Source organism: Talaromyces marneffei, chromosome 4 (genome assembly GCF_009556855.1).
Source record: "Talaromyces marneffei chromosome 4, complete sequence".
Taxonomy (NCBI): Eukaryota; Fungi; Ascomycota; class Eurotiomycetes; order Eurotiales; family Trichocomaceae; genus Talaromyces; species Talaromyces marneffei.
In genome coordinates this window covers 1,879,047-1,900,003 of record NC_072351.1, presented here as the reverse complement: position 1 = coordinate 1,900,003, position 20,957 = coordinate 1,879,047, and the positions used below count along the sequence as shown (strand labels likewise).

The 20,957-nt window shown below is 47.9% G+C and overlaps 7 protein-coding genes across 7 annotated transcripts; 4 read left to right on the top strand and 3 right to left on the bottom strand.

Moving 5' to 3' along the window:
• Nucleotides 1-200: 200 nt before the first annotated feature.
• EYB26_005721 (uncharacterized protein) lies at nt 201-1,098 on the top strand (the record flags this gene model as incomplete). Its single annotated transcript, XM_054265004.1, has 2 exons — nt 201-357; nt 425-1,098. The coding sequence occupies 2 exons, from the start codon at nt 201-203 to the stop codon at nt 1,096-1,098; spliced, it is 831 nt and encodes a 276-aa protein (XP_054120979.1).
• Nucleotides 1,099-2,274: 1,176 nt separating this feature from the next.
• Nucleotides 2,275-4,166, top strand: EYB26_005720 (uncharacterized protein; the record flags this gene model as incomplete). Its single annotated transcript, XM_054265003.1, has 7 exons — nt 2,275-2,527; nt 2,586-2,681; nt 2,746-2,951; nt 3,004-3,423; nt 3,477-3,825; nt 3,888-4,068; nt 4,115-4,166. 7 exons carry the CDS (start codon nt 2,275-2,277, stop codon nt 4,164-4,166), a joined length of 1,557 nt encoding a protein of 518 aa, XP_054120978.1.
• A 261-nt stretch (nt 4,167-4,427) lies between these two features.
• On the top strand, nt 4,428-5,217 carry EYB26_005719 (uncharacterized protein; the record flags this gene model as incomplete). The annotated part of the gene is made up of 4 exons (XM_054265002.1): nt 4,428-4,459; nt 4,532-4,900; nt 4,992-5,045; nt 5,106-5,217. The coding sequence occupies 4 exons, from the start codon at nt 4,428-4,430 to the stop codon at nt 5,215-5,217; spliced, it is 567 nt and encodes a 188-aa protein (XP_054120977.1).
• Nucleotides 5,218-5,503: 286 nt separating this feature from the next.
• Nucleotides 5,504-6,550, bottom strand: EYB26_005718 (uncharacterized protein; the record flags this gene model as incomplete). The annotated part of the gene is made up of 1 exon (XM_054265001.1): nt 5,504-6,550. One exon carries the CDS (start codon nt 6,548-6,550, stop codon nt 5,504-5,506), a length of 1,047 nt encoding a protein of 348 aa, XP_054120976.1.
• A 2,372-nt stretch (nt 6,551-8,922) lies between these two features.
• Nucleotides 8,923-10,293, bottom strand: EYB26_005717 (uncharacterized protein; the record flags this gene model as incomplete). Its single annotated transcript, XM_054265000.1, has 2 exons — nt 8,923-10,036; nt 10,124-10,293. The coding sequence occupies 2 exons, from the start codon at nt 10,291-10,293 to the stop codon at nt 8,923-8,925; spliced, it is 1,284 nt and encodes a 427-aa protein (XP_054120975.1).
• A 420-nt stretch (nt 10,294-10,713) lies between these two features.
• Nucleotides 10,714-13,028, bottom strand: EYB26_005716 (uncharacterized protein; the record flags this gene model as incomplete). The annotated part of the gene is made up of 2 exons (XM_054264999.1): nt 10,714-12,542; nt 12,596-13,028. 2 exons carry the CDS (start codon nt 13,026-13,028, stop codon nt 10,714-10,716), a joined length of 2,262 nt encoding a protein of 753 aa, XP_054120974.1.
• Nucleotides 13,029-16,849: 3,821 nt separating this feature from the next.
• On the top strand, nt 16,850-18,904 carry EYB26_005715 (uncharacterized protein; the record flags this gene model as incomplete). Its single annotated transcript, XM_054264998.1, has 5 exons — nt 16,850-16,947; nt 17,008-17,114; nt 17,165-17,277; nt 17,329-17,407; nt 17,472-18,904. 5 exons carry the CDS (start codon nt 16,850-16,852, stop codon nt 18,902-18,904), a joined length of 1,830 nt encoding a protein of 609 aa, XP_054120973.1.
• Nucleotides 18,905-20,957: the final 2,053 nt, after the last annotated feature.

Sequence of the window (20,957 nt, the reverse complement as noted above, 5' to 3'; positions counted from 1 at the left end):
CGTGTTTGTAACTTTGTATCGATCGTACTCGTAGTTAGGGTCTCTGGGCAGACAGGGATAGGCTTATCGTTATCGGACGGGTAAGATTGTCCCGCGGTGAGCATAACTTTTTTTAAACATCCCACCTTCATTAAACCCAAAGCCGAAATCCAGTCACGGACTTGATCTCAAATACTTATAATTGATCTACGATTCACACAATGTCGTCCTCCTCCAAACAACCCTACAGCGTCCGCGCAAAGAACCATCCCAACCCCCTCGTGCGCAAACTATTCGCTACTGCCGAAGCCAAAAAGACAAACGTGACCGTCTCAGCAGATGTGACCACTACAAAACAACTCCTTGATCTCGCCGACCGTATGTCCCAGTTTCCTCTCTTCAGAAAATTTTTTCTCCTTTTACTAATTCGGGTGGTGGTATATAGAACTCGGCCCTTATATCGCCGTCTTCAAAACCCATATCGACATCCTCTCCGACTTCAGCACCGAAACGACGACCGGCCTCAAAGCAATCGCCGAAAAACACAACTTCCTTATTTTCGAAGACCGCAAGTTCATTGATATCGGCAATACAGTCCAGAAACAATACCATGGCGGCGCACTACGAATCTCTGAATGGGCCCACATCATCAATTGCGCCATCCTACCCGGCGAAGGGATCGTGCAGGCATTGACTCAGACCGCAAAGGCCGATGACTTTCCATACGGTGAGGATAGGGGACTACTCATTCTCGCCGAAATGACTTCCAAGGGCTCCCTAGCGACGGGCACATATACCACGCGCTCGGTGGATTATGCGCGACGGTACAAGGAGTTTGTCATGGGATTTGTATGCAATCGCTCACTCACCGATGAGCAGTCCACGGAGACCACTGCGACGGCCGACGAGGATTTCGTGGTGTTTACCACAGGAGTCAACTTGGCCTCAACGGGCGATGCGTTGGGTCAACAGTACCAAACACCGCAGAGCGCGGTGGCTAGAGGGGCCGATTTCATCATTGCCGGAAGAGGCATATATGCTGCGCCTGATCCCGTGGAGGCCGTTAAGCAGTATCGGGAGCAGGGGTGGAAGGCTTATCTTGAGAGAGTCGGACAATAGATTGAGTTTGTTTGCTTGATACTTGAAAAGGGTGTGATCGGAACGTGCTATCTAAGCAATTGCAGATGATGAATGAATGAATGAATGAGGTACAGCATACGCGAGCCTATAGGTATATAGATAAGCCAATAGTATTAGCTAACTACATAGGTATACACTTGCTCGTCAGCTAGATTCCTCCCATACGTGAGCTCAGCGCGGATTTAAATAGAATATATTGATGCATACACTCGACTAAACTGCAGATGAGCACAATATAGATTTAAATAGGGTATATACGTACATACAGCCGACAGTGCCGGCAAGATGTGGTGGTATCCGGACTGGCAGCACGCTGCAAGATTATGTCCAGAGACTGGTTGAAGCGTTAACGGTTCATAGAAAGCAGCGCCAGCTCAGGTCGTGCAAAAACGCTCCAAGGCTCATATAAGGGAGTAATGAGAATCTCATTTTGGCTGGATAATAACAGCCCATAGCCATAGTATAGTAGTCTCATGGGTCCCCCGCCGCAATGTATTGATCCAGGATCATGTATTTAATGATACGACATAGCATACGTAGTACATAGCCTTATGAACTTGGTGTGGAGTACCGTAAGCAAGACTTGGCTCAGCCGCCACAATCTTAATCTTAGGTAGTTGTTTCATTTGTCTTAGGAATCCAACTATTGCAAGTGGTGAGTTTAAACTCTTCCATTCTTTCGGAGATCCAAATTCTACCCTTTTTCATTCACTTTCACTTTTATTCGCGATCTTATTTGAACGAGACTAAGTAAGTTGCTGGTAGAATAGAATGAGGGGGCCAAATCCCTAGCTTCTTAGCCTCATGCAGATCGCTCTTGTCAACTACCTGGTCGTCCTTATCATGTATACTCATTACTAGTACATAAGGTATCCCCCACATCACGTTGTTTATATTGACAGTCTATGCCCAGGACGGCATGTAAATCCTCAGATGCTCTCTAAAAAGATAGTGAGCTTGTAGCGTGATTGGTAGAAGGAAAACACGGCTCCTTCCTTCTTGGTTACACGGCACCATCTGAGATAAGCCGATCACGGTGTGCATACTTATATACTACTCTGTATGTCCCCTCCCGAAGTTCGTCTTTGCTAGTTAACTACATCGTCTCAAGTCCGGATTATATAATTTAATGTACATGCACTGAAAAAAAAAAAAATGGCGGGAGAAACAGAAAAGTCCCCTCCCCCCCAAGATTCGACACTTCCATTGGGCAGTGACAATGGCAGACACATCGACGAACGCATCCTCAAACACTCGCACGACGCCGACGTCGCGCTGCAAGCAATCCAGCAAGCAGACGGCCAAGTCATCACAATCGACGCCGCGACCAACAAACGCCTGTTGCGGATCATAGATTGGCATTTGATGCCGTTGATGTGCGTTGTATATGGGATGAATTATTTAGATAGTACGTCGCCCCTTCCGTCATGACTCGATATGAGGGGAGCTAGAGCTAAGGTGGGCAGAAACGACAATATCGTATGCGAGTGTTATGGGAATGAGGACCGATCTGCGTCTCGTGGGGGATAATTATCAGTGGTTGGGGAGTATGTTCTACTTTGGTACGTCCTGCTTCTCCTCCTCCCCTCCTCGGGCAGAATGCTAAGAATAATAATATTATTATAGGATATCTTGCATGGGAGTTCCCGGCAAGTCAACTCCTGCAGCGCATGCCTCTAGGCAAATACTCCGCGATCTGTGTCATTCTCTGGGGCTTGGTACTATCATGCTTTGCGGCTGTGGACAATTTCGGTGGCGCGGTCGCCATTCGGTTTTTGTTGGGTATTTGTGAGGCGTCTGTTACGCCTGGTTTTGCTTTGTTAACTAGTCAAGTATGTTCAACTACTCACATCAAGACATAATGATACTAATGGATATCGACAGTGGTACACACGAAAAGAACAAGGCCAGCGAACCGGCCTATGGTTCAGCTTCAACGGTGTCGGCCAAATCGTCGGCGGCGCAGTCGCCTACGGAATCGCAAAGGGTACAGACAAGTATGGATCCTCAATTGCGCCGTGGAAGATTGTCTTTCTGGCCACGGGGCTGTTCACCATCTGCATTGGATTGGTCTTTCTCTGGGTTATCCCCGACAATCAATTAAATGCACGGTGGCTGTCGCAGGAAGATCGCGTGTTGGCCGTTGAGCGTGTGCGCATTAATCAGCAGGGAATTGGCAACAAGCATTTCAAAATGTATCAATTCAAAGAAGCGCTCAAGGATCCAATGACGTGGGCGTTTGCATTCTATGCGTTGGTTGCTGATATTCCGAATGGTGGTATTAGTAACTTCTTTAGTCAACTGGTTTATCTTTCCCCACCCCTCTGCTTTCCATGCACGATTCTGACGTGGGTTAGATCGAGGCATTTGGCTACACAGCGGAGCAAAGTCTACTATACGGCACCCCCGGCGGCGCAGTCGAAGTCATCGCCTTGATCGCCAGTGGGTTTCTGGGTGATTACCTTGGACGACGAGTTATGTGTAGCATGGGCGGTTTGGTGACTGCCATGGTCGGCGTGATCCTCATCATCGCACTACCTTTGGCCAACAACGACGGCAGATTGATTGGTTACTACATGACGCAAGCCAGTCCGACGCCGTTTGTGGCCTTGTTGTCTTTGATTAGTTCGAATGTGGCTGGATACACCAAAAAGACCACTGTTGCTGCTATTTACCTGATTGCATACTGCGTGGGGAATATCATCGGTATGTCGACACCCTTTCCTCGCAACTTTCGAAGACAGAAGTCACAGAACTGACGAATACAGGTCCGCAAACGTTTCGGCCTAAAGATGCACCACGCTATGTTCCTGCCGAAATCACCATTGTGGTATGTTTGGGGGTGTGTCTGATTGATCTGGCATTTATTTGGTGGTGGTATGCGAGACAGAATAAGAAGAAGGCCATGATCAGGGCGAGTGAGGGCTATGCCAAGCTGGAGAATCAAGAGTGAGTCTTCCCTGTCTTATGCAAGAATATGTACTGACGTTGGTAGGTGGCTTGACTTGACAGATGGCGAGAATGCCGAGTTTGTGTATACCCTTTGATCTCTAGTTGTAGTCAGAAGTGTAGTTGAGGTACAGACGTTACAGAGTAGTTAACTATACTGCGATAGTTAGTTGATAGCAAGCCAATCATATTTAAGCATGATAGCTGGCCCACCTTTATAGCAAATTTAATTGGCCAGTGATAACCCCCTCACCGCCCGGCAAGAAATTATTTTATCAAAAGCTTCACTTTTATTTTATTTACTCTTCAACAGCAAAACCAAATAACATTCCGAATCTCGTTCGGACACATCCATCAAAATGCCGCGCCAACTAAAACACCACGAGAAAAAGTGCGATTCCATTTTTTCATCCATCCCTACAAATAATAAACCCAAACTGACAAGACGACGATGAAATGACAGACTCCTCCGAAAAGTAAACTTCAACACCTACAAAACCGAAAACAACCACCGCGAACAATCCATCCGCGCCCGGTACTATCTGCAAGGAACGCAGGACTACGTCAAATACAACGTCCTCTGCGGCAACCTGCGAAGCCTGGCGCACAAACTCTCTGCTCTGGACCCGTCCGACCCGTTTCGCAAACAACTCGAGTCTGAGATGCTGGAAAAGTTGTGGGCGATTGGAGTGCTCAAACAGTCGCGCGAACAAGGGGCGGGATTGTCCAAGGTGGAACACGACGTTACCGTTTCGGCGTTTTGTAGGCGCAGATTGGGCGTGTTGATGACGAGGAATGGGATGGTGGGGGATGTGAAGACGGCTGTTACTTTGTGAGTCTCCAGATAGCCGCGGAGGGTTTCTTTCTTTTTTCTAGGACGTTTGTTTTCTTGTTTGTGGGTTAGGGAGGCTAATAGAGGATAGGATTGAGCAAGGACACGTCCGCGTCGGAACGCAGGTTGTTACTGATCCTGCATTGTGAGTTCTATTCCCCCCCCCCCAATTCCCTCTTCAGAGAGTCCGGACTAACTGGGACAGTCTGGTCAATCGAAACATGGAAGACTTCGTTACGTGGGTCGACTCGAGTAAGATCAAGAGGACTATTATGAAGTACCGGGACAATATGGATGATTTCGACTTGATGGTTTGATTTTACCTTACAAAAGAAGTGCATAGCGAGGCGTTATATTTCCACGGTCTTATATATATGTATGAGTTTAAATTGATATATTTCTATGAATCCGGATATATGGTATTAAACATTGAAAAGAAGTGTATGCATGTATGGGTATCTGATGCAATGCAAGCAAGCAGTCAATCAACAAGCCAACCAAATCAGTCGCTCAAATGTCGTATCCAATATTACGTATATCGTGTCGTGTAGTTAGTTATGTTGTGTCGTTAATCGTCGTTAGGTTAGTTACCTAAGTTAGTCGTCAAAAACAAGACCACCGCCCCTTGTCGACTTTTGGTCCCGCCGCCATCCCCTTTGTACTTATTTGCACCTCCTTTTCGATTTCCCGATCAACAACAACAACAACAGCATCATCATCTTCTTCGTCGGGGATATCCATCCGAAACCGCCTGACGCTCCCCTCGTAGTTCTTTTTCTTGCCGCCGTTGCACGTCTCATCGAAAAACGGAACGCGCTCGTTCCCCGCACGCATACAACTAGGCGTCCATCGCCGCCACAGGCGCCGAAAGCCTTTGTTGTTGCGATCGATTTTCTCGTATTCGCGGCGGCGGGTGCTGGGGGATGTCCATTCCGTTATTGTGGCGGGGATCATCATGGTTTGCGGCTCATTCACCGGAGGAGTAATTCCGTCGGACGTATGGCATCTTGGAAGCTTTTCGAGATGACGATTGTGATTATTATGATTATTATTCTTAGGGGATGAGGGGAGCAGATATTCGTCGGAAATGTCGTGATCAGATCCCAGCGGAAAGGAATGGGAGCGCTGGGATTGGAGCATCGGTGATGCCGCCGGTGAGGCCATAGATCTGGTTTCTGATGGATCAACTACCGGCATATTATTGTTGTTCGGCGTAGTGCCGACGTCCTGGAATAGGCGACGACTCTCCCGATGCAGGGCTATGAGCTGCTCTCTTTTCTGTGGCGACATTTGTTGTTGTTGTTGCTGTTGTTGCACACTCTGAGAGGTTGTGCGCCGGCTAGGGCCAGGTCGTCGTCCGCTCGAGTTGCCCGCTGTACTGGATGATGTTGAGCGGGTATGTGCTCTTTCGGAGGTGGATGATGCTCGTGAGCAAGATGATTTTTGAGACTCCTTTGTTTTCGGTCTTGTTGTTGTTGTCTGAGGCTGCATATCGGTGGCATTGGAAGGCCCGCCTTCCATGTTTGGGGTCGTGTTGGTATTGGTATTGGGCATAACTGTCAAGTCGCTGTGGATAGTGTTTGTACTCGATACTTGAGTCAGGCTCGTATAGTCGTGGTCATTGTCCCGACTCTTTGTTTGTGACAACATCTTTGTAGTTGTCACATCATAGTCATCACAAACCGCTGCTGATGAAGTCGCTTTTGCCGAGACACATATGGCTGTGGTCATATCCTTGTACTATGTTATGTATGTATAGGTAGGTTGAAGTCGGAGTCTCAGCAAGGTGTTTGCATGTGAATACCCGGGGCTAGTATGACAGGCACACAGGGCAGAGGGGCTGCTGGTATAGATCGGCAATTGGCGAGTCACTTGCCAATTTGCGTCTGTCTGTATGGTCTGTCTGCCCTGTATGATATGATTCCGGAAAACCTTCCCAACGATTCAAATGGCGATTCACATCCGCAAGCCTGTTTTGCATGTGATTGATTCCTGTGTGACGCACGTCCTTTGCAGCGCGAGTACCCAATCTCCTGCTCTGAAACAGTCCCTTTGAGTTCTCTGCTTGTTATTCTCAACGTCTCTTTCTTGTTTTTTTTTTTTTTTCTTTTCGAGTCCTTTCCAGAATAACAGGCCCGTCCAGTCAGCACCTTAAATTCAGACGTTGTGGTACCACTGCAGGGACGAACAGGCGAAACCCTGTATAGTCCGAGTGATCACCTAGAGAATAGAAGAAAAACTACATTGCAGGAGCTACCTTGTATTTATTTATTTATTCCTGACCGAACTTGCATCGAGTCTTGGACCAGAACTAAGACTAAAAAAGGTACCAGTCGAGCTCGCATTGATGTTTGATGGTGGAGATGCCCCGCCATTTTCTTCGTAGGTTACCGGTGCCATATTATTTATTCTGTTGTAGTTAAGTATCACGTATCTTTGGTGAAATTTGAACGCCTTCCCATCCAAAATAAGTTCGACTCCACAATCAGCCCAACACAACCTGTCATAGCGAGCGAATGCAAAAATAAGTTTGCTTTGCGAGTATTCTCGGCAATCGACTACATCATGTTAACCGCTTGCCTAGCGCCTGTTCCTTGCAGAGGTGGCCAGTCAGAGAGACGACGTACGGAGGAGAGGTGCCTAGCCTAGGTCAGGACCCCGTCGCAGCCACAGGGCACGCAAGGCTCCACCGGATTATTTGGCCAGTGGCGAGTGCATATATTCACTTGTTACTACGTATAATGATACTGCTATTGTAACTCGTAGGACATACCGAGCAGTAAATATAGAAATGGGCGAGAGCATGCCCTCTTGGCGTGGCCAAAACCCTAATAACTAACTACGTAGCAAGCCGATTACCCGGCATGGACTTTTTTCCGATGAATTTGTTCTCTAACGTGCCTCCTCACTAGTCAAACCATCGCTCGATAATAAGCTACTAAGTAACCTAGAAATGGGTGTAATCACTGCAATGATAAGAATCTAAAATTCCCAAGTACTGCCAAGAACCATGCCCGCAGCGTTAGACATTTGGTGGCGCTTGCGCGGGGAGTCTGGCCAATCTCACCGCTCAGCGGTGGTGGGTGATGTGAACTTGAGCGGTGTACGGAGTACTCTTCTTACTCTTACAAGTTAGTTAACGTTAACTTGTTTGACGATATTTAGTTTTTGCATCATATGAAGACGAGTCTGTGTGTTTGTCGAGGCAAGTCAAGTGGCAACCAACTCACCATCATCTGACCTCGTCCGCAGAAGTCAAACCCGTCTTTACTCACAAACTCAAACCAAGTCAAACCAAACCAAACCAAACCAAACCAAACACCACTCCACTCCGTCAGTCACTGGCGGAGCCCACAGCGGCACTGTCCGCCCATGCAGGCCACAAGTCATTTGATATGGGAAAACAAAAGGCAATAAATCAGCAGAAAAGTAAGACGGAGTGATTTTCATCACTCGGTCGAGTCGGTATGGTAATGTAGTGGGCTGCGGGGTTCCACTGCCAAGTGTACTACTACGGAGTAGAAGCAGTTGTACCTGCCCTCCTGGGCATGGCTATCCGTCAATCTTAATCTGTCACCCGCCTGTTAGATTCATAGAACAGGTTTATTGGCTTCTGCACTAACGAGACTATACTAGCCTCGGCACGTGGACTGTTGGGATTGATGGGAGCGAACTTGACGAAGCTCACTGAGGATAATCTTTCCGAATCGGGGGTGATTTCTTCCTTTCTTGGCTATCTTTGCGAGTGTTTGACGTGCGTGTCAGAGCTATATGTCTATCTTATGATGACCGGGTAGTTGATTCATCATTGATATGTTTGAATGTTATCAATGCTTGATTATATGCGGCGATTAAAGTGACTATGGCTATGTTTGATGGATTGACAGGAATCACTTGATGTAATTTGTAAAAGTGCTAGAAGTTAGAAACACGGTATGGTCAAATTGAGCAGATCTAGAATAACTGTCTTGGGAATCATTCATTTAAAGTACATGCTAAACGAGTTAAATGCCTGATATATATCACAACTCATCCTTACTATGCCCGTCTTGATGATCAACAGGGACAGGCCGTCCCGAATCCTGCAACAAATCAACCCCATTCTTCCTCCTCCACTTCTGCCACAAAGCATGAAAGTCCTTCTCCATGCCACTCTCCATCTGATCCGGCAAGACAACTGTATATTCCACGAACAAATTTCCGTACTCTTCACCATTGTCATCATCATGGTCATGGTCATGTAAATGTCCCTCTCTATAAATCGGCATGCCCTGACCCGTCACGGTCTCCACAGCCAGCGGTTGGACAACCTCCCCCCGTTTTCTGGAGAGTTGCACAACATGGCCGTCCAAATGCGTCAGATTGCGCGTCCATTCACCCATCCACGCCTCTCGGAGAGACAAGACTTCCTTCCAGAACAAATCCTTGCCCTTGCGACGGAAAAACGACCCGTCCGTTCTCTCACCGTCGTTAACCCCTAGCGCAGGCTCTTGCTCGGCCAATATAACAATCAGGTCGCCCGCAACCCAATCGGGGCTTTCGTCCCCTTCATTCTCAAACGTCAAGCGCGACCCTTTACTCATCCCTTTCTCTACCGTAGCCGATATCGTGGTCGTTTTGCGCACAACGCGTTGACCATGACAAACAGGGCACGGCTTTTTGATTGATTTCCCTTTGCCGCCGCACTTATCACAATGCGATTGAACCTGTTGAAACATCCCCGGCGCAATCATATGCTTCTGAATCACTATCCCCCTTCCGCCACACTTATCGCACGTCTCAACCACTCCATCCGCCGATCCGGACCCCTCGCACGATTCACAAATCTGTTGCTTCTCAACATTGAACTCCAGATCGCGCCCAGTATAGAAATCGCGTAGCGGCAGGGTCAGTTTGACTTCCATGTCAGGTCCCTTCCTATGCCCGCCGCCATGGCCCGAGTGTCCTCCACCACCGAAAAAGCGAGAGAAAAGATCGAAAGGATCGCCGGCGTGACCACCACGATTGCCGCCTTGTTTATGTTGTTCTAACCCCTCGTGGCCGTATTGATCGTATATCTTCCTCGTGCTACTTGTAGAAAGCACTTCGTAGGCTTCAGCGATATCGACGAATTTCTTTTTTGCAGATTCATCCCCCCTATCACCCCCCTTCATTGTCAGTATCCAATCGACTCCCAACTTTTCATTCTTTTTACCCGGGGAGGGGATGGAATAGAGGACTCACGGATTCTTATCAGGATGAAACTTCTTACTCAACGTCCTATAAGCGCGCTTGATATCTCGCTCCGCAGCGGATTTGTCCACGCCCAGGATCTTATAGTAGTCCTCCGCGCATAGCGTCAATGGGAGGATAAGGAAGAGTGAGACGACTAGCAGGAAATTGAATGGGAGCATTTTTGTTCCTGAAAAAAAAAAAAGGTTTAGAAGTCCTCGGAGAGGATTCTATTAAGAGCTGATCGATGGACGGTTCGAGTTGAACAAGTGAGGGTGGGACGACCGATGGATGGGTGGATGAATTCAGTTCGTCATAATGGTGCCCAGACGCCCATGTACAATTTGCACTCCCCTCTTGGTGGATAGGTAGACTGAGTCGCTCGAGCCTTTAAATGTTGTACACATCGGGTAAACAGCTTAGGTGGCCGTATCTCCGCAGGATCATCGTTTCTCCGATCGCCGGACGATTGTGCCCTAATTTTGTATATTATTGCTTGCAAATCATCGGTTGAACTATGAAGAACACACTATGTCTTAAAATATTGCATTTATCGCTATAAACATAATGCTGAACTCCATACAGCCGGCTTGCAATCAAATTTAGTTGGCGGACGTCACGTTGACGTCAAAAATACTGTTGCGCCATGTCAAATGAAGACCATCGCTATTACGGCCCTCTTCGCTCTCTTCAGTCACGTCGTGGGCTCTTTCTGCCTTGTCTCTCCAGATCTTGACCATGCTGCCCGACGTGTACACATCTTTGAATACCCCGCTTCTCGGAGGATATGCTCCTACCCTTGAATAGACCTCTGGGTTGGCATATGTTTTTGGCCGCGCGAGCAATGCTCGAATAAATGTCTCGAAATCTTGAGGATTGGCGATATTGACTGCACGCAAACGCTCTCGGGCAAAGACCAATTCCCTATTTATAGTAATGACCAACGACACAATAATCTCGGCAATCTTTCGCTCTAATGTTCGACGAATCAATTGCTTCAACAACGGCTTGACAAGCCACAGCAAAAGCTTCCATCGGCTGCGTTGGATCTTATAGTCCAGTTTATGAATGTGCACGCGGACACCCCTCAGCTTGACCAGGTGGGCGAGCCGGTCTCGACCAATTTCCAGATCAACGGCAACGTCTATACCGCGTTCGTCAAGGAAGAAACTGGCAATTCCTTCGTCACCGAACCGGAAAAGCAGTCCACTATGGGCCCGAATCCAGTAGCCAAAGTCTGACGCACTGATATTAAGCCCTTGGAGGTTCACCGTGAGTATCGTCTTGATGTCTGTCTTTGCCTTTTTCGAGTGTACCTTTGCCAGCTCCATGTTGGTCTTGGAAGTGACGAGAACCTTGTATGGGAAGAATGATGACTGGTTAACGGTTCTTCCAGGCTCTAAGATCAAATTCTCGATAAGCAAGTCCATTTCTGGAACTGAAATCTCCAGTCTTGGGATAGGAATATACTGAATACTGCGGATAAGTAACGGAAGAAAGATATGAAAGGCGTCAGCGACGATGGTACTTGTTTGATTGGTGTATACATTCGACACGTCTCGTATAATCTTCTTCGCAGCGGCATTCATCTTGGCAATACTTGGATCGTGGGGTATTGACCTCAACGTACGTCTTACTTGTTGTAAGAATGCCTCAATATCATTTCGAAGACCGGACTCACCGCCCACGTTTTTGGATTTCTCTTTAAGTTGATCGAGTCGTTCCGGGGCCGAGTCGAAAAACGCCGGGTCCGTTAGCATCTCCTGGAGGGATTTACCGATATCACCTAACAGAGTTTCAAACTCTGGATCCTTGTTGGCATGTCTCATCACGTCATGGAAACACTTTTCCAAGTACTCCCACTCTTGGCTACTTCCGAACGACCGAACTAGAATCCAGAAGCTGTCAACTGCTTTTTTGAGGTCCCGATTGACTTCCACATCTTCATTGACAGCGCTTGCTGTTTCTTCCACAGCGTTTGCATACATCTTTCCGTATCGCTGCATAAGCTTCGATAAAGTCGAGACCGAGGCCGTGTAGTCGTTTCGCTTCCGCAGTTGTAGAACTGCTTGTTTGAGTCGATTGAGCAACGCGTCCCGCTGAGAACCAGAAAAGTTCTGGTCTGCACTTTCTATTGACGCTTGGCCTGCATGGGCAATTCCTTGCTCTGCAGTATTGACAATTTGATTGACTTCTTTCTGAAGATCATCCTTGCTCGGCGGTTTTCCATCGTCGGCACCGGCGCCGTCTACCTTTTTCAATTCATCTTGCGAGGGTTCCGCAGCTTCAGCAACTTCATGCGCTGCTTCGGATATGGTATAGGTAGTGTCGGCAAAAACCTGGCGGCCAATAGTTGCGACGTCATCGAGAAATAGGCGGAAATCGGCATTTGTGAGCAATAGGCCACCGACTGTGCGAAGGCTGTCGTACGCTACGACTGTCAGTACAAAACAAGAGGAAAAAAATTCATTGGGGGATTCTTACCAGCTCCGGTATTGGCTTGAGAAGTGGCATGTGCGGCCTGACTAGACAGAGCCGGAGAGTTGATTGATACCCTCGACTTGGAAAGATGCCAGAAGAATTCCTGAATCTGATCCTGATCATTCTTATCTTTGAGTAGCTCGATAAAGCTTTTCATCAAGGTCTTTACATCGCGTGCCAACTGCCGACCTGGCTCACTCACGTCGTCCCTGCACGGATTGAGAACGTCTGATGCCAACAGAGTACGTAGATTCGTGATGACTTGCTCATTCGATGGCATGTATCCCTCGGAAATGGCCTTGTACTTCAGATAGGAATGCAGTTTTTGTCGTAGCCGGCGTTGCCGGGAGGTGTCTTCATCGTAACGGGGCAGCAGAGGCTCTGTGTCGTCTCCTCTGCCGCGAGTTGATTTGCGAGAACCACAACAGGACGACATGTTGCCGGTCGGATGGTGTAGTTAGAACATATACGTTGGATGAATCTCAGACGATCTCAGCGATGGTTAGATGGCTGATTAATGAAGCATAAACAGCAAAGCAATCGCTGGAGGGGAGGAAGGAGCAAGAATGACGTTGTTTCCCCGATTGCAGGTTTGGCAGCTGTCCACCCAACCAGAGCACGCCATTGGCTGGCCATGTCGTGGCTTCCATGCCATGTATCGATCTTCCATAGACAACATGAATGTCCTCATTGACAAGATATATCTCTATGAACAGAACAACACATATCCACTGATCAGATCAATGAAGCCGAGGTACATTTCAGTTGTATGAACTGGAGAGTAGACTTGAGATTGAGGTGGAGCTTCAGAACCCCGGACGAAAGTGGGTCAACTGGATAGCTTCAACGGTTCAACCTTCAAGCTCCAAACCGCCAAAAGCAGACTTAGCTGGTATGCTAACGTACTAATTGTCGAAAATTACCAAGTCACTCTCTGAGAGAATTCTAGATTCTCCCTGTTGGTCATCACAATTGACAGGTCATCTACGCCAAGCCGGACTCAATCGCCACGTTTAGCGAGGGCTGACCTCTGTTCACACCGATTCCTCATTTCAACGGGGCATGAAGTAACTACGTAACTTGGTTAACTATACGGACGGAGTACGGTATGAGTCATTCTAACGGACTACATTCACAAAATTCCGAAGCGGTTAGATGAAGACACCAAAAAGGCCAAGCGCAAAGCCCGAGTCTGCGCTACCCCATGATTCCTGTCTGCAATTAGCCTTGGAATACGACGATAAAGTCTAACACGATCTAGGCTTTTCCGAGAGTTCGCCGAGATATACTCCGTATGTGGCGATGATTTACATCGCACCCGTCAACAACCGATCGTTAATTTCAATTGCATTGCATTGCAATTGCAATTGCCGAAAAAGAAAAGAATGGCGACGGTCAGAATTGATAAGAATACGACCGGTCAATGGTTGAATATAGTCGTATTCGAAAACATTTACTCTGTAGTAATACGAATCGTCACGACCCCGGGGACAATTTTAGTAGTCGGCTAATTTGTAGTTCTCGTGTGGCGGGCGATTTGAGATCCAGATTCTGCTTGCGGGCGGTGAGTAACTCCGCGAGTGCTGACGGCCTGATACGTACGCTACATGAATACACAGTCAACAATAACCCTTCCATCGGTCACATAAATCGAATTTCTCAGCTTCAGGCATCCCTTTTGTGCGCAAGGACGAGACTGCCGAAGTATGAAGCCGGTGACTTGCCGTGCGGGGGGTAAAAGACTAAAAGTCCGTTGTTGATTACGGAATGCTGGATTTGGTTTCCGTATCCACACGGAATTGCATTTAGCCTACTACTCATAGTATGTAATCCCAGTTTTATGGTAGAGGTACGGAGTACAGGTAGAGCGTATGCACATATATCAGGACATTGGCAGCATTCGCAAGACAGAAGCCAGCAGCAAAGCCAGTGTAAGCTGCAATTCTTTGATCTCGGCGAAACAAGCCAATCGGAGCAGCACCCGCTGTGCAATTATTTATTTCAGACGATCAACTACAAAAATGATTCAAAGAAAACAAGTCTGGTCTCGAGACGGGAGGTGTTGCGATCCGCTACAACATGCTGTGATTCGCTGCACCGACTGATGGTTCGTTGCTAGTCGGGAGTCGTGTTTGGGTCAGCAGTTCTGATTCTACATTGTAAACAATAGCACATACACTGTCCAAGAATGTCGGAGTTTGATGCGCACGATTATCGCATCCAGGATGCAATATTCAACGTATCTATGATCCCAATTTGTCGTCCAATTAGCCATGCTCTAGATTTGATACCCTGCTCCGTAGTAACTACGTAGTAGTTAACTATGTAGTAGAGCTTACTACGTATCATCTCGTACGTACCCTCAAACGCCAAGAAGAGTCCACGCGACATCTAGCCGGTTCCACTTTGGTTCCCACCAGCGATGGGGCCCGCAGCGACAGAAGTCTACTATGTAGGACTCAGGAGCCCGGAGTATTCCGTAGCTCTCTTTCCCTTGTACGCAGCAAGCCACCAATGCTCGGATGGATCCTGGACGCCGATGGGGTCGAAAGTTAAAGGGCGGGCGATCTGACGGCGTGTCCGACATGAATGCTCGTAGTACGTATGAGCATGAACATGAATGATGAACATGAATCAACAAGGGCTGGCGTTCTGTGTACTGCGTCGTATTCGAGATACCACATCAAACGAACGAAAGGATCATCGCACGGAAATAGGTTTTCCCAACAAAACGAATGTAGGTGCCTCACATGACGAGTCGAGCCTTACGAGAAAACTGCCGCGTGAGACGCAGTACGCAGTAAGAAGCAGTACGGGGCGCTGGCAGCCCGTTACAGTACGATACATAAGCGCACTGACGATGCCCATACGTAACTAGTACTACTCCCGTACATACGTAGAACGTACGTCCTACGACTGCCGCAAGATCTGGAAGCACTCCGGCGGCAGGGCGGGAGCTAAGACAAACCAGGCAGTTACGAGCTCTCTGGTCACGAATTACCGATTAGGGGAATAATACTGGCTAATTGGCGCTATTTTAGCCTGCTTCCAGAACATGTTCTTCTCCCTGGGGCACGCAGCCTGCAAGGGAGAGCTTTTTCCTCCCTTCTTGGCCAGCATGCGTCGACGATGGATTCCGTGAATCAATAGTAGTCTTCAATCTGCATAAATCGCTCATCGGCGTCGCACGAAAAGCTTCATTCCATTGCCAATCTCCAAACGTTGGGGCAGCGCGGTCTGACAGATCCGCTGCTGCACATATACTACGATAACTAACTACCGTAGACCACTGCTGTGTAAGCTAGCGTGTAGCATGTACGTACTACGTAGGACTACATGGGTACAGTCCAATACAAGAAGCTTAGCTTAGCGTCCCGGCTTCCCGGGCTGAGAGCCTAGCTTCCTCTTCCTGCCCAAGTCCCACAATTAATTATTTGTTCTCCGTAAAACAATGAACATTACTTACCTCCTCTGTCGTGCCGACTCCTATGAACTCGTACAAGTAAACATTCTTCCTGACTGAACTCAATTCTCAACGATTTCTCGTGTTCTCTTCAAGACATAATGTATGACGCTTAGACCATGCATCCTGAGAAGCATGACCTGTACCAGTTGGAGAATCTCCCCGCCTCGTCGCCGCAATTGGAGAGTGAGACGCCGAATTTCACAAAATAAGGACCAGAAATGGTTCGGACCCATTCTTTGACCGACAACGTTTAAGCTCCCCCGACTCTTCCCGATATTTCTGGGCCTCCAAACTTAGTGGCCAGGCTTTCTGGGGTTATCGCGATACCAATCGATACTCTTTATGCTCCGTACAGCCATACAAGAAATATTCACATGCGCAGGCTGGCCTGACCATTTGAAAATCGAAACGAGCTTGTGAGTCCGCTGACACGATCTAGTCTTCATCCTAGTAAAAGACGACTGACTAATAATAACTATATTCAATTCCAGGGGGCCGCTCTCCCCCCCGAATCTAGTTTTATTCTCCCCCCCCCTCGCGAGTCTCACTTGCTCCAATTCTCCAACTTCCTAATACACCCGCGCCTCAATTGGAGTGGACTTTAGTGGAAATCCAACCTGGGTCTTGGGGGTTCGGTCATGTTCCGGCATATACATAGACGGGCCCGTCCGCACTTTGTCTTGTATCGTGCGAAAGCTTCCATCTCAACCTCCTCGTCCCTTCCAGCTCCCATTCCTTCTGCTGTGAATCAAGCTTCTGAGGTTTCCCTGTCGCAAACTACAACCGACGAGATGACTGCGTCTCACCCACACCCTACTCTCCCCTCGTTGTCGGCCGTTCAGCTCCGTGCAGCTCACCATGTCCCACAGCCCGGTTATGGAGGTCAATCGTATGTGTCTTCTTTTCCGTGGTCGCCCAGAACAAATGCTAATAAATATTCCCGTGATAGAGAAGGCACATTCGATACCGCCAACCCTCCTTATATCCGCAAATATCTCCGCACCTACGGCCTCACTCCTCCCCGTGCCGAGTCTTACGAAACACAGAAAGCGAGATGTAGGGATCCCGATGCAATTTACAAATGAACAACGTGCTGACTTGCGCAGGTCTGGCACAGCTTGCTTTGAAGCAGACTCCTATTGAAAAGTACCTATATTTGAGTACCATCCGCAAAAATAATGTCCACCTCTTCTACCGTCTCGTGACCGATCATATTGAGGTAAAGTTCGCCCCCGGACACATATCCGAGTAAGCTGTTAATGTCCTACAGGAAATGACTCCTTTAATTTATACACCTGTTGTTGGTGAAGCTTGCCAACGATGGTCAGAAATCTACCAACAGCCAGAGGGTAAGTCTACTTCCCCCGAGCTACAGAACTAGAACACGACTGACATGGAAAAAAAAAAAAACAGGAATGTACCTCAGCTACGAAGACAAAGGCAACCTTGCTGCCGTCATTGCCAACTGGCCACAACCCCATGTTGAAATCACTGTTATAACCGATGGTTCCCGTATCCTTGGTCTAGGTGACCTTGGAATTAACGGTATGGGTATTCCTATTGGAAAACTTTCTCTATACACCGCATGTGCTGGTATCCGCCCCGAAGTCACCCTGCCCTTGACCCTTGACTTGGGTACAAGCAACAAGGCGTTCCGAGAAGATCCCCTCTACATGGGTAGCCGTCGGGATAAGGTCTCTCCGGAAGAAGAGCAAGAATTCCTCGACGAGCTCATGGCTGCTTTGACTGAGCGCTGGCCTGGTATTGTCATTCAGTTTGAAGATTTCAAGAACCCCTTCCCTGCCCTAGAGCGATATCGTCATACATACACTAGCTTTAACGACGACATCCAGGGAACTGGTGCCGTTATCTTGGGAGGTGTCATGAACGCTGTTAAGCGTTCTGGCGTCCACCCCAAGGACCAGCGTGCTGTCTTCCTTGGTGCAGGAAGTGCTGGTGTTGGTGTTGCTAAACAGATCGTCGACTACTTTGTGCGCGAAGGCATGACCGAAGAAGAGGCCAAGGCTTGCTTCTATCTAGTTGACTCGAGAGGTCTCGTCACTGCTGATCGCGGTGACAGACTTGCAGACCACAAGATCTACTTTGCCCGCAAGGATAACAAGGGCCAACAATGGAAGACCCTTGACGAAGTCATTGACCACGTCAAGCCCACCATGCTTATTGGTCTCTCCACTATTGGGGGTGTCTTTACTCCCGAAATCTTGAAGAAGATGGCCGCATGGAACGAACAACCCATCATCTTCCCTCTTTCCAACCCCTCTTCCAAGTCCGAATGCGACCTCGAAGCAGCTATTGTCAACACCGACGGCCGGGCCCTGTTCGCCTCCGGCTCTCCTTTCCCACCAGTTACATTCACCAACTCCGCTGGCGAAACCAAGGAATACCACGGCGGCCAAGGAAACAACATGTACGTCTTCCCCGGTATTGGTCTAGGAACAATCCTCTGCAAAGCCGTCGAAGTCACCGACGGCATGGTCTACGCCTCCGGTGAGGCACTTACCAAATGCATGCTCCCCGACGAAATCGAAAAGGGATACTTGTACCCCGACATCACACGCATCCGCGAAGTCAGCGTCGTAGTGGCACGCGAAGTCATCCGCGCCGCTCAGGAGGCCAAGGTGGATCGCGAGACGGCCATTCGCGACTTGAGCGACAGCGACCTCGACGCCTGGATCCGTGTGCGCATGTACGACGCCCATTCCGAAGTGGCCTCTCTCGAACGTGAAGTCGGTGCTCTCTTGTCATCAATTGGCCGTCCCTTACCGAATGGAAACGGCTACTTCAATAATGGAGAGGCAACCGACGACAAAACCGCCAAGCTATAAGCAATCAAATATACCACCATATAATATACATCGATATACATATATTTGATATCCATTTGAGCGCTTTTCTATTGTCAGTCTTGTGTGATTCGTCATTATAATCTGCATATACTAGTTAGGTTTCGTTTAGTTTTAGTTTTACTTATATAGAGGGTTGGATCAAAAAATTGGATTTGGATTGGGTGAAACCGCTGGACGTGGAATGGAATACCCAAGGTTATTCGGCTATCCTATTACCGTCATAGAAGTCAATTAGTTAGTTAACTACTACGAGTATGTTTTGATTTATTATTGCATAGTACTCTAGTAACTCTACTACGAGTATAGCCCCCTAACTAAGCTGGAAGTCCATTCGTAGTATGCATATACCTACTTTGTCTACATGTGAAGGAACCTGGCATGCAGGGATAGTTACATAGTTACTACCTAGGCGTCAAGCACATGTCTCTCCTATACTCGTCTACTCGTCTACTCGTCCGATAGGTAGATGGATGATACCATTGCGCCCAGCCCAGCCCGGGACCGCAGGCTCAAATTGAGAAGGAACAATGTACGTACGTAGGTACACCGGAACATTGAAACGATATCGTCCTTTGGAAAAGCATGAAGCGAGGATGGCATCAATTGATGTTCCTAAGTTATCCGATACGTTTACACACCGGGTACGACGATGTATGTGTTTTGAATGGGGGATTGTATCTCGGTGAGATTTGTTGTACTCTCCGTAGGATTCAATCGATTGGGGATCAGATAAGTTAGGCGGAGGGATGGGGGGCGGAGGGGTGGAGTAGCCCTAAGCTCGATCAGAGATGGATGCATATGTATGTATTCTGGGGGCTGAGCCTGTCTGTCATGTTCCATTGTCGTTGATCGGGGTTTGCTTTGATAGCCCTACGGCGGTAGTTAATAGCCATCAATGTATGGAGTACAGTATATACATAGTACCTGAGTGGGCCACGGTGGGGATTGCATGTGAATGTGACGTTTGACATGGCATGGCAGCGCTTGGATTAGCACATAGCTTCGAGAATTGATTGTTTAGTACAGTACGTAACTACTCGTAGTATGATGTGTTGGGATTTTTGCTGTCATGTGTGTTTTTTTTTCATTTGGGGAGATGGTTGACCCGGATTATCGTGTTGATGTATTGATGCGTTACGAACTACAACTAACACTGTAGTAGTCCAGGCCAAGAATGAAGGCTAGAACAATCAATTGCCATGAAAAAAAAAAAAAAAAAAAAAAACAACCTTCGTAAACAAATGAATCTTAAATACATGTACTCCGTATGTAACACAAATGTGGTCTAGGCCCTGGCATTTCTTCAAATCGTATCGATCAACGAAATAAGCAGGAAACTCAGACCCCGCTTCGTAATCCTGATGCATTCAATGTCAACAGTCAGACGTCTCTCTAAGACAGGGCCCCTGGCTACTACAGTCTACAGGTAGTACGCGTATGGGTAGTGTGTACCGGTGGTTCACTCACGACTATTTCCGAAGACATGTGGCCCGTGGCCATAACCACGCTAACCCTAGGTATAGCATGCTCCACAACCCTGGCTTCGAGATACGAACGCTCGCCCCATGGCGGTCATCCATTCCATGCACTCATAGTAATTCTGCATCATCCTCTTGTCTGTCATTTCCTCGTCAAGTTTTATGGATGTCTACGTGAGGAATCGTCTAGCCAACAGGCACTTTCCAGCAAACTAGATACTTATATGTACTTAAGCTCCTGAATCATCAATACATTAATATAGCTATAGTATTGGTAAGGACCAGTCAGTATAGAAACATGCTACTTATGGGAAGTATACTGTATACGTATATGCCTCGGGTTGTTCTCGGTCTCCAGGCTGACTGAAGATTTATCACACTCCACCCCAGCCTTTCGGCAACTTGTACAATTAGGATACTCATTGCCACACTGGAAATATTAGCCCTGGAGATACCAAATAATGTCTACTCTGGTGGTGCAGCAGCGTCCTCTTTGTTTTCGGTTCTTGCAGCGTGTACATGCTGTCCTGCCACGCTTACGCGGATTGTGCTCG